Genomic DNA, 18,259 nt, shown 5'->3' with positions numbered 1-18,259 from the left:
AGTATTTGACTAACCTAAAGATCATTTATCACGTCTAGCAACATACAATGATGACCCAAAAAAACAAACTTATTATCTACACAATAGTGATCCATTAATATATCTAGTAATTGCCCTTGACGAAGACATAAATCTTTCACTTGCAACAAAGGGAATTATTTGTGAGACATAAAATATTCCTCTGTTGTGACTAATAACCGGAGGTAGTATACCTTTTTAAAAGAGTTATGCTCAAACTACCAAACATATTAAGTAATTGTGTTAATTTTTGTACCAATTGGGGTATTACCGTACCGTGTTAGCGGACCGTACCACGGGCCGAATCGTCGTGCTTCACATGGGTTCGTGCCGTGCACGTGCGGAAATTTCCAAACCATGTTCACAACACGGCCCACTCCTTGGTCTTCATGTTGTGTCATGTCGTGCTACTCGCGGGCACTAGTGCATAATTGACTTTATGTAACATGTAATTGGTAACACTTCTTGAAATGCAAAATATTAGATTAATAAGTAACAGTCCTAAAGATGAGCACGGGTCGTGCCGGCATGCGGGCGGCACGGGCTGTGTCGGTATGCGGGCGACACGGGCCCGACACGATTCCTGCACGGCCCGACTTTGCACGAACGCTGGCACGACGGCCCACCTATGGGTCGTGCCGTGAACACAAATCTGGGAATCGGCGACACGAGGCATGGTGGGCGGCACAGTGGCCGGCCCGTGGGTCGGCAAGCCGGCACGACACGTGGCACGAGGGCACGACATGCGGCACGGCCGGGCACGACACTCATAATTTTTTTATTATATATATTGTTGTTTTTTTTGCTAAATTAATAAAATTATTTATATAAACTTAAACATAATTAGATAAATAATTTATATAACCTTAATTAAAATAAAGTTGTTCAAAACAAAATATATTAACATTAACATAAACATAAATTAATAACATTATTTTTATAAAATTAAGTTGTACTAAAATATGTATATATATATATATATATATATATATATATATATATATATATATATCGTTTCTTTATTTACGTTTATTATTAAAAAAAAAGTGACACAGTTTGGCCTGTGGCCCGGCATAGCACGCAAGGCACGTGGGCACACTCCATAGTAACACTTTTAAAATAAGTAACATTTTACGGTAGCACTAAGAGGTGCTATATTATTTTAGGGTGATTAAACATTTTTAATAAAGTAAAAGTCAGTGTCAACCCCCAAATTTAATTACCAATTTATTATATAATTTTAGGATTACCACCAAATCTATTATAAATTTTTTTTTCTGAGCCTCAATTAATTTTAACCACCAGAATTAAGGAAAAAAAAATCTCTCAATTCTAGATTCAATTTCATTCCTCATTCAGCAGCGACATTCTTCTTCCATGTTCCTAAAAAACCCAATCTCGCAATTCAAGTTCAATTCGCAAATTACATCACAAAATCAGTCGTTAATTCGATTGTCATCTGGGGTTCTAAAACTCGCGCTTTCAATAAGGTATATTAGTAATTTTTTTTGGTGGTTTTTTTTTTAATTTTTAGGTTATGTAATCATTAAATTTTATGTGAATTATCATCACTATCTAGTTATAGGGTTGGTTTTGATTGGATTCTATATTTATTTTAATTGAAATTTGCACCTGATGTAATTCATTGTTTCACGCAATTTTTGTTTTGGTTTTTTTTTTTTTTTTTTTTTTTTTTTTTTTTTTTTTTTTTTTGTATATTAATGGCTTTTCTGAGACATACCTGTGTAGAATGCATTTTTTTTAATCAATGTTCTCATTAATTATGTGGCTTGCAACATGCTTTTCATTTTATATGTATGCATGTATATATGCTTGGCTTGGTGTGATGTGATGTGCAATCGAATGATTATAAAAACCGAAGATGTAGTTAGTGAAATTAGCTTGGGGTAATTGGCCCTTAATTCTGATAGTAATAATGCTATTAGCTTGAAAGGGCAGCTGCTTGTCTTTAAATTATCTTCTTGAAAGTTATTAAACAGTAGGAGTTCATTATTTGAAATAATAGGGTAGAAAGTTTCTTAGATAAAACAATACACTAGATGCCTACTCCTCAAGCAGAACAATACTTCAGAAAGTTAGCATATTCTCCATGTCCTTTGTTTGTGGATATCAATAAAGGAAAAGGTGGTTTAAAATGCTATTTCCCTTTGTCGCTGTTAGGTGGGTGGATTTTACCATTGAATTTCCTTATTAAATTCTTGGAGTTCCCTTTCCCCTCTATTTTGGTTTGTTAACCCTCCCCAACGTGGAACTTTCCCTTTACCTCTTTATCCTCTACCCATCTTCTCTACTTTTCATCTTCCATTCTCACTCCATAGTCCAAACCCATTCATCCTTAAAACTTTGGTGAAGATTCGGAAGATTGTATAAGCCTACCTAGAAGGCTAGCAAAAGTGTATACCTTTGCCTGGTGTAAAAAAAAAATGACATCAGCAGTTTTTGGATGATAGTAACCTAAAGATAGGGAAATTTTTTTCCTAAATTAAGTTGTTTTCTTCTCTGAAGTATAGTAGTCTTCAAATCAAAGCATACATTTGGAGCTACTTGTTTGATTTTTATTGTTATTATACGAGGTTGAATTTATGGGCATTTTTATTTCTATGGATATTGTCATTCCTTTTAGAAATGTTAAAATTATATGCCAATATTTTATATTTTAAAATTCACTATGTTTAAATTTTGATAAAGAAGACGAAATGAGTAGTTAGACCAACTTCTCACAATCTAGTCATGAGTATGAGAAAGGTGTAGAGGATTACTTAGATAAAGCTTCTTCTACACGAGCAATTGGAAATCAAATTACTTGCCCGTGTAAGGCATGCTATCACCGCTTCTGGCATCGTAGAGAGACATTGCTCAACAACATTGCTATGAAAAGGGCATGTCAACAACATCAAATAATAAGAGGGATGTTGACGACATGCATGACGATATTGAACGTCTAATATGTGATGTTCATAGAAATGTGGCAGAAAGGTATGAAGGTGTTGGAGATGAGCCCAATGATGAGGCTAAGAAGTTTTATAAGTTAGTTGAAGATGGAAAACAAGAGTTATATCCTAGGTGCAAAAAAATTTCAAAGCTATCATTTCGTATTCGTTTTACCTTTTGAAGTGTACTCATGGGTTAACTAATATAGAAATTTAGAGTTTTTAGAGCTTTTTCGAGAAGTGTTACCAGATGCATCCAATTTGCCCAACTCTTTTATTGAGGCAAAGAAATTTATAAAAGATCTGGGTCTTCATTATGACAAGATTGATGCATCTCATAATGATTGTATGCTATATTGGAAGGAGCATGAAGCTGCCACGTCTTGCTATGCTTGTCATGCTCCAAGGTGGAAAGAAGCACAGACTTAATCCCAAGAAGATATTAGCAATCAACCACCTAAGAAAGTGCATCAAGTCCCTGAAAAAGTTCTTTGTCATTTCCCTCTTAAACAAAGGCTTCAAAGGTTGTACATGTGTTCAGAAACAGCAGAGCTAATGAGGTGGTACGATGAAGAAAGAAAGAAAGATGAGTTATTAAGGCATCCCGCTGATGGTGAGGCATAAAAAGAGTTTGACCAAAAGTACCCAGATTTTGCTAGTGAGACATGTAATGTTCGTTTGGGCCAACGGATTCAATCCATTTGGAACAATGAGCACACAATATAGTACATGGCATGTTGTTCTAATTAATTATAACTTACCACCATGGTTGTGCATGAAGCCAAAATTCTTAATGTTATCCCTTCTTATTCCCGGGCCCACCTCTCTTGGAAATCACATTGATGTCTACCTTCAACCATTGGTTCAAGAACTTAGAGATTTGTGGGAGTATGGGTTTGACACCTATGATGCGGAGAAGCGTCAAACATTTAAGATGCGTGCAGCTTTACAATCAACGACTAGTGACTTTCCAGGGAGCACCAAAGGGAAGTTTCCATGCCCCTATTGTCACTACGAGACTGATCATCATCACTTGAGTAATAGTAACAAATCCTGCTATTGGGCTCATCGTCGATGGTTAGATGAAAATCATCCTTGGCGACATGATACATATTCTTTTAACTGGGAATAAGAAGAGAGGACATCTCCATATCCTTTAACATGGGATCAAATTTCAAGCTTGTTGGAAAACTAGAAAAAAAAGTTTGGAAAGTTACAACCAAAGAAGAAATATGTAGATTGTCCATGGAGAAAGTCCTCCGTCTTCCACACTTTGCCTTATTGGAAAGATTGTGGGTGTCGTCATCATTTGGATATCATGCACTTCGAAAAAATGTATGTGATAATGTGTTGACAACTTTGTTAGACGTACCTAGAAAGTCAAAAGATCATCATAAGGCTCGATTAGATCTGCAAGAAATGGGTATAAGGGAAGAATTAAATCCTATAGATACAGATGACGAGCTGTAGACACCCAAATGTATCTCTCCAAAACAAAACCCAGTGATGAATACCTTTCACGCCATTTGATTATCGAATGAAGTGAAAGTGTGAAAAGTCTAGTGATGCGGTTGTTTTTTATTAAAATATTTCTCTTTCTGTTTTTGAAAATATACTCTATTTATGACAATAGCCAGACCAATTTTTTTTGGTCCATGATAAGGGTCCAATAATAGGGTGGGCTTGAAAATACCTTTCCAACGATATATTATAAGCCCAATTCCGATGAATAATGAGGAAGTTATGGCCAAAATACTAAACTAGGCCCAAACCGGATTTTACCTACGACCCAATGATCTTGTGGAGGGTCCAAAGGTTTAATCCCATTTCTAAACTAATTAGAATTAATTAGAAGATTTTATGAGTTTCTAAAAGATCTTAATTATCCTTTTTGAAAAGATAAAATTAAAGAATTTGAAATTGAATAAAAACTCCCCCTTTTAAAATCATAATTCTATTCGAATTTAAAGATGTTCAAAGATAGTCATATATTATTTTGTGCGTCATAATTTTTATCTAGATCTTATTAAATTGAATATATCTTGAAATTATCTTTCCAATGATATATTATAATATTAATTCCGAGCTATAACGAAAAAGATATGAAAGAAATACGAAACTCTATCCAAAATTGACACTCTAACACTATTTCAGCCATATCTTTTTATCTACAAAATGTTTTAATCTGATTCTAATCGGTTTGGAAATTAGACTTCAAGAGCTTTCCAACGACATATTATATGACTTATTTGGATTTTTAGATAAAAAAATATGATAAAAACAAAATCCACAAAAAATTGTCCCAGCGCCAAACGACATTGTCTGTCGCTTGGCGCTGAAGCCTGTCACATGCCGCTAATACCTGTCGTCTAGCGCTAACTCCTAGAGTTTGCGACAGGAGGTCTTTTATTCCAAATGGGACTCGATTTCTTTTCTATCGTTTCTGGACTATTTTTCCATAAATAGGGGCCGGGTCGTATCTTCCCGTTTTTATTCATCAACAATCATATAATTCTATTCTCTTCTCTCTAAAAGCTAGAATCTTATTCATTGTTTATACCTCTTTCTAAGCCCTTCTACACCTTTTTACAAAATATAAAATTTCACATTCATAAGATCTAGACACATCTAGCCAAGTTCGAAGTTGCCTTCGCCCTAGACGTGAAATGTTGATAATTTTTGAGGGTTTGGTCCCAAATCCTATTTCAATTCTTTGTTTAGATTTATTATTTATTATTTTCCTTGAATTTACTCATGCGTGTATTTTGTTATTAGAAAGATATACGAGGCATCCAAGTAAGTAATTAATTACTTTGTTGTTCTTTTGATATAGAAATCATGCATCCTTTAATTATTTTAATTCCTAGTATCATGTTAGGATGTTTTTATTGCTTCCTAGTATCATGTTTAGGGTCATAACTAATATTTCTAATATCATGTATGTTTCTATGATGCTTCCTATTCTTTCTAATATCATGTTAGTATCATGTTAGGGATAATGCTTTGATTTTTATTGTTTAGTGACATGTTATGGTTTGTTATTAATCTTGTTAGTATCATGCCTAGGATCTTGCTATTACTATTATGCTTTGAGATTGAGAATTTTATTATTTTGATGATGATTGTTTCTTGATATTATATTATTGTTATTATTGCTTGATCACGCCTTTTATACATGTTTAAAGGGAATTTGTACTTGTAATCACGCATAATAAGATAATTAATAATCTTGTTTAGGCTAATATGATTATAATTCAAGTGATCGCCAATAATAGATTTGTTTGTGCATTAATATTCAACCAACATAGATTAATAGGTTTAGGATTAAACTATTGATTGTATGTTAGTCAGAAAGCGCACATGAATACGAGAAGAATAAAGTAGAGGCCTATTTTTAGGGCAGGTTCAATTTCTTTTAGGTTGGATTTGTACCTTCATCCCCGAATATCTAGTCATGGTTCAAGAACAATATGGAGTTAGCGATCTCATGGATCGTGAAGGGGTGTAACCTTCACCCTGTGAACTGTTTACAAGTTCCTAAAACTTGTTGATGACTCTTTTACTCTAGCTTCCTTCCCTTTGGACGCCACCATTCATTGTATGATCATAATGGGGCTCAAGTGTGGGATGCTTGAAATATTCCCTACACGAGCGGTATGTTTTGCTCCCAAAGCATCATTCTCAATGGCGAAGGAAGAGAAAATCATATTTTGTAGTGTTTTGAAGAAGGCAAAGCTGCCTCAAGGTTGTGCATCAAATATTGCAAGGTTTGTGCAAGTGAAGGAGGGGGAAATATCACGGTACAAGAGTCATGATGCTCATATAATAATGCAACACTTGCTTCCATCAGCAATTAGAAAAACTTTACCAAATCATGTTGCTTTACCTCTTATGAGATCGAGTGGCTTTTTTAGGGAAATATGCAAGAGAGTAATCAATCTGAAAGATTTGGGTCGCCTTCAAGCAGGAGTTGTTGAGCCTCTTTGTGAACTAGAAAAAATATTTCCACCTTTTATGACATAATGATCCACTTACCGATTCATTTGGTTGATGAAATCAAGCGTGGTTGACTAGTGTGTGATTAGTGGATGTACCCTATAGAAAGGTACCTCGGAAAGTTAAAATCATATGTTAAAAACCGATGTCGCCTGAAGAGTGTTTGATATTTTGCTCTAGGTATTTGAATGCTAGTGTAAAGAAGCGATCTAAGTGGTTTAACAAAAGTCAAGAGAAAACTGATGAAATTGATAAAGAATCACCTTTATTCCCTAAGGTAGGTTATCCTCTTGGGAGGAAAAAGAAATCAAAGAAGAAAGGGAAGGCATACACTCTTGATTCAGACACAATGGCTCTGGCACATCGTTATGTGCTGTTCAATTGTCAAGATTAGATGACCAAGTTGAGAATTACAATAAGTGAGTAATTTTTTTAATATCTTATCCATTATGTTTAAATTTATATTGTTTTATTACCTTACTTATATGGTTAACACTTTGAAGGGAACAAGAAGAGTTTGTGAAGAAGTCTAGAGACAAACGAAAAAGAAGGTGGAAAGAGGCACAATGTTGGGGTTTGGTGAGTTTGAATCACCGCGGAAACAAACCCAAATACAAGACCGCACTCGCAATAAATAAAACCATAAACATAATTAAATTAATCACAAGATTTAGATAAAACGATTACATTTGGAGCGTGCTTCGCCCAAGCGAAAGGGGCTCTTACTTCGAAATCAAGCCTCGAAATTACGACGGCCTCTAATGATAGTCCACCCACAACTCGACCACCGAAAACGGTCCAATGCCTTGGGGTTAGAAAAGACCGACCAAAACCCGAGTAATTAATGAGTTCAAAGGTTTTCACAATGGTGATGCCTTTTTCAACTCTTACTCAAGTGCTTTTCCCAATACCCCAACTTGGGTATGTATAGGGAAATGCATGAGTGTGAAAAGCTCTCCCATCAATGCGGGAGAATTTGATTTTTCCATTTTATTTTAAAGCTAAAATAAAATTAATAATCAAACTAGTAATAAATCAACAAGTGGCAAAATCATGTAAGAGGTTAGGTGAGGACCATTTGGAGGAGGGGGACCAAACTTGCTCCCCACTCTCTCCCTCACCTTAAGCCACTTGGAAACTCCCACTTGGGCACCAAGGCACCCAATTGGGCTTCCCATTTGCTGTTGCCCTTCTCTCGACCCAGCCATCCCCGCAACACAAAATGCGGGCTGCTGCTCGCACTCTCTCGACCGGCACCCCATGCACTTGCGTGCGGGCTGCTGCTGCCGAGAGCTGCTGCTAGCATGCCGTGCACCTAGTGCGGGCTGCTAGCTGCAGCATGCTAGCACGCCACGCACTAGGTGCGGGCAGCTAGCCGCAGCTTCCTAGCAAGCCCTGTACTTGGTGCGGGCTGCTAGCTTGGCTTTACCCCCTAGCACTCGGTGTTCCGATGCTAGGGGTATTTTGGTCTTTGTTGATTTATTATTATTTTCACGTCTCGTCTTTTACTATTTTTTGACTCGACTTCCGATGTTCGGTTTTGACGCTCTAATGAAATAGTACTGATCGGAAGCGGCCTCCACCCAGGCATTCCGATCACTTGACCTTACTAAATATATTAGCTTTCTAATAATTCTGAACCCACTAATGAAATAGTACACTTGTTCGAAGGACACCATTCCTTTCACACAAGAGCATAGAAATGAATTCATGGTTTGGTTTAGAGAAAAGGTTGTGGTGGATAATGTCCCGGATCATATTAAGCGACTATTAAAAGGTCATTCTACTATTGCAAGGAGGTACACCGGATATTTTTGTAATGGATATAAGTTCTACACTAGAGATCATGATGAAGGAGTAAAACTCAAAATAGCGGAGTCTCTTTAACCGCTTTGACTCCAAGATTCACAAGTAGCAAGGATCACAATCCTGTTCTTGGTAATGTCACATATTATGGGGCTATAAAATCGATAATTGAGGTTGATTATTGGAGTGCATTTAGTGTTGTGTTGTTCGAGCGTGATTGGTTCCATGTGGAAGTAGATGATTATGGACTCACTCGCGTTAACTTTAAGAAATTGTGTTATAAAGATGATCCTTTTTTCCTGACATCACAAGTGCATCAAGTGCTACACTCAAGACGACCTTGAAGAAGATTGGCATTATGTGCACAGAAATTTGCCAAGAGACTATTTTTATGTCGAGGGTCAATCTGAACCACATATATGAATGAAGTTTGTGAACCCGCAGAGGATGTAATTCCGGCTATAGATCATGATGAACACCAAAGTTGGTGCAGAGAAGCTTCTTATGGCAGAGTTAAGGTGCCTGTCGACTGTGAAATGAGAGATCATAATTACGAAGAAAGTTCCCATATAGATGACACTGATTGGGATTGGATGGAACCATAAAAGTGACATGTTTAGATCGTTTTTTTAACAATAATTGTCCTTCGTTTGAACTTATCATTTGGATTTAACAAACTATTATTGAAGTGTTCTATTTTTCTGTTTGAACTTGTTTTCTTAAGAAATTTATAAGTTAGTTTTTAAATTAAGTGTCGTGCTACAGAATTTACTCTAACCTTTATTTAAATTGTTAAATTTATTTAAGGTTTGATATTATAGTGACAGTATATACATTTGGCAGTTTTGAGCTGTGTGGTATCTTGGCGCTTGGGCAGCAGGTGAGTTGTGTGGGCTTCACTAAGGTACTTTCTACTATTTACATAATTTCAATGAACTTTTATCTTTGCATTGCATGATATAATCACTAAGGTACTTTCTACTGTTTATCTTTTATCTTGATAACAGTCCAAGTCTGAGTATTAGCAAGATTAATATCTGCCTCAGACTATTAGCTGATCAGAGTTTTGCAATCTGGTACTTAGGTGATTTTGGGTACTTTTTCTGTGCTTAGGTGCTTTTTCTTTGCTCAGGTGATATGAGACACTCTTTCTGTGCTGTTTATGTGCTCAAGTGCTTTTTTTAGGTTATGTTTGTGCATATTGGCTCTTATATATTTGTGTTTATGTATATCAGCTACATATCAGTGTTATTATAATATTTTCAAGAATAAGTAGTCTACAGCTATATACCTTGAGCTACTGCAGTCTGTGTTCTTAGCTTATTAATAGGCAAGGGTCAAAGGAACTTCCTTAAATGGTCCAAAACAGCCTGAGCCATCTACATGTCCACCCTTGCTCTGCAAATTCCTGTTTCTCTACAACTGTTTGTTACAATGCTTGATTTGTTGTAATTGCTTTGTTGAATTGTAATTTGAATTCATTATAGTCATTTTAATCTATCTAAGCGACAGAAAAGGATTACTCATCCCACTAGTAAACAACTGATCTGCACACACAACTGAGCAGAGACTGAACCTTGCAGTCCACAAAGAAGTCTAGTTAAGTCCAAAATTAAATAATCACATAATCACATATTCGCATATTCAACAGCAGCATATATACTTATAGGTCTATTTAAGCTACCATTGAACAATCATGTCTGCTTAGGCTAACTTATCCGAGTTATGTCCATTTTGTTAATATATTTACCATTAACTGCGTGACAGCAAGAGTGCCTTTTCTCACACATCATCTGATCTTTGATTTACGATTATATGAAAAGCATTATCTTAAAATAGTCAGTAGAAATTCCATTTATCATTGTTATTTAATCATCTGATCTTTGTAGTGCTATACTTTGTAGTGCTATACTTTTTAGGATAAGATTTCCCAATCTAAAGTAATTTAAATGAATAAACTATAAGACATACAGTCACATGAGAATTGTGTATAAACTTATATGACCCCAAGTCACTGAACAATGCTAACAAGACAAAACTCACTGCTATTGGCCCTATTCAATCATCAACAGTCACCAATCTTTGATTAACTACCCATTAAACTATAAATATCACCCCTATAAACACATCATATGCTAGGACTGCTCATAATTTAATTATGAAGCTCAATTCGGCAAGCTATAGTTCACGTCAACTTACAGTCAAAATCCCCAAACTCAGGTGATATGCATGCTCTTTCTGTGTTGTTTCTGTGCTCAAGTGATTTTTTCAAGTTATGTTTGTGCATATTTGCTCTCATATTTTTGTGTTTATATATATATATTAGGATATGTGTCTAGGCTATTGTAGAGGTTGCTCTAGGTTAGTGCATTTGAGCAGCAGATAAGTAGGAAATGGACTGACTAGTTATCTGAAATGTATCAGTTTCTATGTTACCATGGGGATTAATATTGCTGCTGATGGGCTATATTTCAACTAGATTCATTCTACTTTATTTTTTATTCTGGATGTGCATGCTAGTAAAATGGAGGGAGGTTTAATTTGTCAGCTTGGGTCTATGTAACCCCTTTATTCATGAAGATTGATTTATAACTTTCATTGCATGTTATCTTTCTATGTTCTGTAAATCTTTTGAGAGAAGATTGGTTTCTTAGAAACCAGGATATTCTCCCTAACAAATTTGGGGATAAAAGGGATTATCTGCTTATTTGTTGCTCTAATGCACTAACATTTTGATTGCCATATGGCCAGGTAGGGGTGGAATAAACATTTTGCTTCAGACATTTCAGCTTCTATTTGCATTTACAAAAGCTTCAAATAACGTTTAAGAAAGACAGAGTGAAACAAAAGATCACAATCATAATGGTAACTGAATGAATACATGTATATGGTGCAAAAAACACTTAAATCTAATGGATAGCATCCATTTTCTACACACCAAGTGTGTACAATTATATCAATTCTAAGAACTAAGGTTACACGTTCAAGTACATGTTTAGTCAAACTAAATCCTTTATTTATTGATTCCCACTTTACCAAGATTGAGAGAAAGCCGAAAAGGGCCACCTGTTTAATTTTAGTTGACTCATAAGAACTTAATCCATTTCCTTCACTATAGTGCTATTAGTAAAGCATATACAATGAAAAAAGGACCGACATTTATTACTTATCAGATGTAGAACTCTATAAGGGATTGTCTGCTTATTTGCTGCTCTAATGATTTGGCCATTTACTGCTTATCAGATGTACAACTTTTTAAGGGCCGGGATTGTCTCTATTTAACTTCTTTCACCCCTTTTCACTCATTTGGCTAAAACTCAAATTCCTTTCTCTAATTCTGAAGCAACCAGTAAGATAGGGATTTGCTTGGCATGTTTCTTAATAACATGGATTTTTGTTTTTATTCTCTGTTAATAATCAATGTTTTACTACCATTAATTTTGTTAACAGATATCTGCTGTAGACATTATAAACCTCTAAACTGACTGTCTTGTGTATCCTTTGTAGGAAGCAAGATCTAGATGGTAGAATATGAGAAACTTAGACAAAAACTATAGAACAAAATAGAATCAGAATTAAGGATTTAGGGGTTACATCCATGGCTTATGAAATGAAGCAGTCGATGAAGGGATCGAAACAATCTAAAAAAAGGAAGAAAGTGACTAAAGATACTGACGAGTATACACCTGATGAAGAGGGTGAACTGAACCACTCAAGTGAAGAGGATGAAAATGATATACGGAAAAATGCTGTAAACTTGAGGTCACGTTCAAAGAAGGTGTTTTTTTTTTTCTTTTTATAACATAATTGTGTGAATTATAATTGTTAGAAAATCATTTAATACTTGTTTAATGAATTCCACACATACTTAATTTCAGGTTGTGGCATTGAGAGGGAAGATAACCCCAAACATTAAGGACACAACATGTGTCTCTTCAGTACCAATGGCTAATCGAACGAAGATGCATCTTCAAACCACCGAGAGACAACACTTAGATCAAGGATTATAAGGGAGAGATTCAACGCAAAGAAAAATCCAATTGGACAATGTTACTACACAGAAAAAATCAGCAGTCCATAATCAGCAAGAGAAAGAGGTTGAGATTAGGAATGGTGTCCAATTTAAGACAGGGCAGAGTAGGACAGTGGTTGATCTGGTTCACTCAGTGCTTATAGGCAAATGAAAACACAGTTGCTAGAAAAAGAGTGGAGAGCAAAACAAAGTGATTTATTACTACGACGACAACTACGACCTATTAACATGGCTAGTTCACAAAGTTTTTCACAACCACAAAGATTTGGACATGACTTACAAGAAGATTATGAGAATCATATGGGTTCAAATGAATGCAATTTGGAACAATATGTAGATGAAAAAGATGAGTTTAGTGATGATTTGAGTACTCTTACCCCAATGGAGCTAGGAATGCAAGATGAACCACTAATGAATGAAGAGCACGAAACTGAAAAAATAGGTAATGATCACTATCATTCCATTCTAAATATTTCAAGATAGATATGTTAAGAGCCATATGTGATTTTAATGACTTATTTGAGTTAATGTTCATATAGCACTTCCAAAAAGTAAGTGAACTAGAGGAACAACTATGTGTAAAGATGTCTATGAATGGACATTAGAGGAGCATAATCCTATTGTTCTTAATGAAATGGGAAATCCTATAGGTCCCGATGATAAGATTATAAATACATTTACAAGATTCTTAGGGACCTTAGCTCGTAATTCTTCTCTAGCGCTGTTGAACAAGATTAGTTGTCATTATGTGCCAGACAAAGAACAAATTTGGAGTTACGTGAAGGTGCGCACCTTTTATTTACAAATTCAAAAACTGGCATTTATTGTTCTTGTGTTTTAGCTGACGTAATTTATTGATCCCTAATTTTCTTGATTAATATTTTACTTAATGCAGAAGAAATACATTATCCTAGAAAAAGGTAAAGATTGTGTGTTGTCATCCGTGGGAAGACTTTGGCGTAGATATAAATGTAGTGTAAAGGCCACAAACTTTACTCTGTACGAAAATGATGATGATAGGTTGGCAAATCCACCTAATACAATTCCAGAAGCACATTTCAAAGAGTGGCTAGAATTTTGGAATTTGGAACCAGTCCAAGGTAAAGTTATGTTGTTAGTTTCCATTTATATTATAATTGCTTATTTCCCTCTCAAAATGAAATAGGTTAAGCTATGAACCGTGTGTTATGCATGCATGAAAGAAGACAACAAAAAGAAAAGGGAAATAAGTAAAGATAAAAAAGATAGGCACACTATGGGTCCTATGACTTTCGCAAGGAAACAACATAAATTGGTATGTTTTCATACCATTCTTCCTTCTTATCGTTCTCGATATGATCATGTAAACAATATTCATTCAGTTCTTATTTGGGTGTGCCTTTTATTCTAGCAACAACTAGATGTTGAAAACAACCCACCATCCTTAGCACTCATGTACAAAGAAAGTCGTAAAAGAACAGCAGACAAAAAATACAAAACATCTTGTGAGCCCACCCAAAGTAACATTGTACGTCTTGTTGTCTCCATATTATTTGAATATGATTATTTGTCTCAAATTAGTTGTTTATTTGTTATATATCCATTATAGGACAAGATGGAGGAGGTACAAATTCAAAGTGAAATTGATGGAGATTTTGCATACTATGAAGTAATGAATAAACATATAACTTTGGCCATAGAAAAAAAGCAACCAGAGATATGTTCACTAAGGGGAAAGAGCAACAAACCAATAATTCCCGATGAGTTCGTTCTTAAAGCCCTATAAAGACCAAATTGTGAAAGAAACTATAGCAAAATTAATGAAGACGCTCAAGAAAATTGATCATGAAGTGTTGGATACTTTGACTCGATCACTTGAAAATGTGTCATCCAATCCAGAACCTACATATCATAATCCCATTGTGCACTCTAGTGAACAACAGCTAAATGAGGTAATGGTTAATATATAATCTTTTAAAAAGCACTAACTTTTATTAATGCGTTATTTCATTTTTGTTCTTGTTATTTGATGTATGATGCTTTCACACATAGGACCAATTGGATCAAGATGAAGAATCGGGATAAGAATTTATGATGTTGCAAGAACTTGGTTTTACCGCTGTTTTGCTGCTGTTTTTTTGCAGTTACTGTTGTTGCTGCCAACTTTGGGTGCTGCTGTCTATTGTATGCTTTTAGCTGTTTTGCTATTACTCTTGTTGTTGCTGCTGTTTTTTCTGTTACTGCTATTTTTGCTGTTGTTTTTTCTGTTACTGCTATTTTTGCTGTTGTTTTTGCTGCTTCGGTTTGCTGCCACTACTCTCTGCTACTATAAGTTGCTCCAACTGCTGTCTGCTACTGTTAGATGCTGCCACTCATGTGTGCTACTGCTAGTTGGTGCAAAAGACTGCTGTTAGCAGATTCTGTTACTCCTTCTATTCTGCTAGCTGTTGTTATAAGTTGTTAATAATTCTCTTTACTATTATGACTAACTTTTGTGAATTTTGAACTTTTTTGTTTCCAAGCTAGAGATCGAACTTAATTTAATTTCTTTGTGTTTGAATTATTATATTTTTGGCCAAACATTAAAATTGGTGTTAATGGATTTTTTTTGTAAGAATTATGAAAGTATTTCAATCCAAATTTTTTCTATCATATGTGTTGATTTCTTATACTAGTAATTGTTATATGTATATATAATTTTTTTATATATTTTTTTAAAAAATTAAGTAAATGTTATTATTATTATTATTATTATTATTATTATTATTATTATTATTATTATTATTATTATTATTATAAATGTTACCAATTAATTTATAAATTGTTACATTACTTTGTAATATGTGATATATAATGTCGAATAAAGTGATACTATATGTCAAACCATGATTTTAAAATATTACCTAATAATCAACAAAATATTACATTAGTTTGAAAAGTGATACATAATGTCAAATATAGTGATACTTTATCATTGAAAAATGTTACTAAAAATAAGTAAGTGTCACATAAGAAATAAATTGTAACACTTTAAAAATGATACTAAAGATAAAAAAAAAATTGTTACATAAGAGGGTTTATAGTAACACTTTTAACAGTGTTACCATACGTTACCAAAACTGTTACATAAGACCATAGGTAACAAGTGGACGTATCATCCACTAAAGTGTTACCAATTGTCTATAATAACACTTTTACCACTTTGTGTAAAACTTTTAGGGTGTTACTTAAGGTTAATTATGTACTAGTGGGGCTTGCACGACCTATGCCCAGCTCTACGTAGAATAACTTATATTTGTAAACATGTTGTAAAAATATTTGTGTTTTTTGATTTGTTGTCCACCTACCATTTTACCTAAGTTAAAATTCTTTACCTTAACAAAATTTGGTCGTTTGATGAAGCTTTATCTTCATCCTCCATTAATGAGCTCCATAGTAGAAGGTTAATTTTTCTCCCACGATAAACACCTTACCCTATTGGCGATAACCATTCCATTAATTTTCATCGTTTTTCTAAGTGGTTTCTTAGAAATTGGAGGCGAAGCCGTTGAAATCCTTCCGTTGTTAAACTTTGTTGGGGGAAATGAATGGACATTGTTGAAGAAACTAATCTTGAGATTTCATAAGCTATGAAGGAATTTCACTATTTGGATTATGAGGAATTGTTGGATTTTTTTAGAGATGGGGTTTTGTGGTAGGGGCGGATACAGGGTTCAAATAGGTTCATTAAATCCACAATTTTTTTTTTTGAAAAACACATTTAAAAGTAATATTGTGAGGAATAATACTAGATGTTGAAGTGCAGCTTAGTGGAAATTTTTACCATGCATCTTGGAGATCAAGGGTTTGACCCCTAGCTTCATCTTTTTTTCAATTTTTTTTGGGACATTCATATGTGTAGACACCCATTTGTGTCTCCCCAAAACCGAACCCGGTGATGAGTACCTTTCACGTTGAATCATAATCGAATGAAACGAAAGTGTGAAAAGGTCTGGTGTTGCGGAAAGTTTTAATTCTTTTGTTTTCTCTCTGTTATTGAAAACTTTATTTTAAGAAAACAGCCAATCCAGTTTGGTTGGTCCATGATATGGGTCCAATAGTGGTGTAGTTGGATGGGGTTTGCAAAGACCTTTCCAACGATATATTATAAGCCCAATTCCGATGAATATTGAGGAATTTATGGCCAATTTACTAAACTGGGCCCGGTTTAAGCTTTAAGTATGGCCCAATGATCTAGGGGAGGGCCTAATATGATTTATCATTCCTAATGTAATTAGGAATGGTTTTAGTCTTCTAGAACATTCTAGAAGGTCTCATCATTCTTAATTCAATTAGGATTCTTCAGAGTTTTAATTAGATCAAATAGCATTTTCGACTGAAATTATATTATTTTATCTTCCAGTACGGGAATTTATCAGATTTTCGAAAACGCGTTGAAATCCGAATTGGCGTCCAACCCCAGGCCTTGGCGCCTGGAACCAGGATTGGCGCCAGACGCCAGCCATTGGCGCCTGGCGCCAATGAGCCAAGGCTGGCGCCAAGGTTGTTTTGTGGTCTTCAGACTCTGTTTTGATAAATTATCTTTTTTGAATGATTTTCTCTATAAGTATCGTATCAAAAACTCCGTTTTCATTCACCAATTACCAACTATCTTCATCATCTACATCTATCATTCACCAATTATCAATATTCATTCGCCAAGAATCATCAATTCTCTTCTTCATTCATCAACTCTTTTCATTCACAAATCATTCATCAATTCAATTCATTCATCAATTTTCAATAATTCTTAACATTCATTCATTCTTTTTTTATACTTTTCTTTTTAATACAAAATTCCGTATTCACAAGATCTAGAAACACCTAGCCATATTCGAAGTTGCCTTCGCCCTAGACGTGAAAGGTTTTAATTTCTGAGGGTTTGGTCCCAAATCTCTCTTTCAATTATTTAATTTAATTGTTTTGATTATTATTTTCCTTGAAGTTACTAACGCGTGTATTTTGTAATTAGAAAGAGGTACGAGGCATCCAAGTAAGTATTTTATTGGTTTAATTGATATTATGATATAGAAATCATGCTTAGATTGTTATTTTGATTCCTAGTATCATGTCTAGGGTAACTTTAATATCAAGTATGATTAAAAATATGATGCTTCCTATATTCTCTCTAATATTTATGATTATTATGATTATGATTGATTATTGATTATTTATTATATTGCTTGATATGTATCATATTTATTATTGTTATTGCTTGATCACCTTTTATTATATGTTTAAAGGGAATTTGTATTTGCAATCACGCTTAATAAGATAATTAATAATCTTGTTTAGGTTAATTGTGATTATAATTCAAGTGATCGCCAATAATAGTTTATTTGTGCATTATATTCAACCAACATAGTTTAAGCAGGTTTAGGGTTAATCCTATTGATTGTATGTTAATCAGAAAGCGCACATGAATACGAGCAGAATA

The 18,259-nt window shown here is 34.5% G+C and overlaps 1 protein-coding gene across 9 annotated transcripts; it reads left to right on the top strand.

The window, feature by feature from the left end:
- Positions 1-1,186: 1,186 nt before the first annotated feature.
- Positions 1,187-15,327, top strand: LOC110705758. Of its 9 annotated transcripts, none has more exons than XR_002508147.1 (9): positions 1,189-1,508; positions 9,615-9,675; positions 11,523-11,636; positions 12,279-12,549; positions 12,650-13,588; positions 13,700-14,098; positions 14,195-14,311; positions 14,393-14,735; positions 14,836-15,327. XR_002508147.1 is itself a non-coding variant. In XM_021883714.1 (8 exons), the coding sequence occupies exons 4-7, from the start codon at positions 12,952-12,954 to the stop codon at positions 14,422-14,424; spliced, it is 666 nt and encodes a 221-aa protein (XP_021739406.1). In that variant the 5' UTR covers positions 1,187-1,508; positions 9,615-9,675; positions 12,279-12,549; positions 12,650-12,951; the 3' UTR covers positions 14,425-14,735; positions 14,836-15,327. The 9 variants fall into 9 exon arrangements, 1 of the variants encoding a protein (XP_021739406.1); XR_002508136.1 differs by lacking the exon at positions 11,523-11,636 and having other exon boundaries at positions 1,192-1,508; positions 12,650-13,246; positions 13,344-13,588; XR_002508133.1 differs by lacking the exon at positions 11,523-11,636 and having other exon boundaries at positions 1,192-1,508; positions 13,700-13,904; positions 13,970-14,098.
- The last annotated feature ends 2,932 nt before the right edge of the window (positions 15,328-18,259 follow it).

The sequence above is a fragment of the Chenopodium quinoa genome, unplaced genomic scaffold (assembly GCF_001683475.1).
Source record: "Chenopodium quinoa cultivar QQ74 unplaced genomic scaffold, ASM168347v1, whole genome shotgun sequence".
NCBI lineage: Eukaryota > Viridiplantae > Streptophyta > Magnoliopsida > Caryophyllales > Amaranthaceae > Chenopodium > Chenopodium quinoa.
The sequence above is the reverse complement of the archived record's forward strand: the minus strand, read 5'-3'. Positions and strand labels throughout refer to the sequence as shown.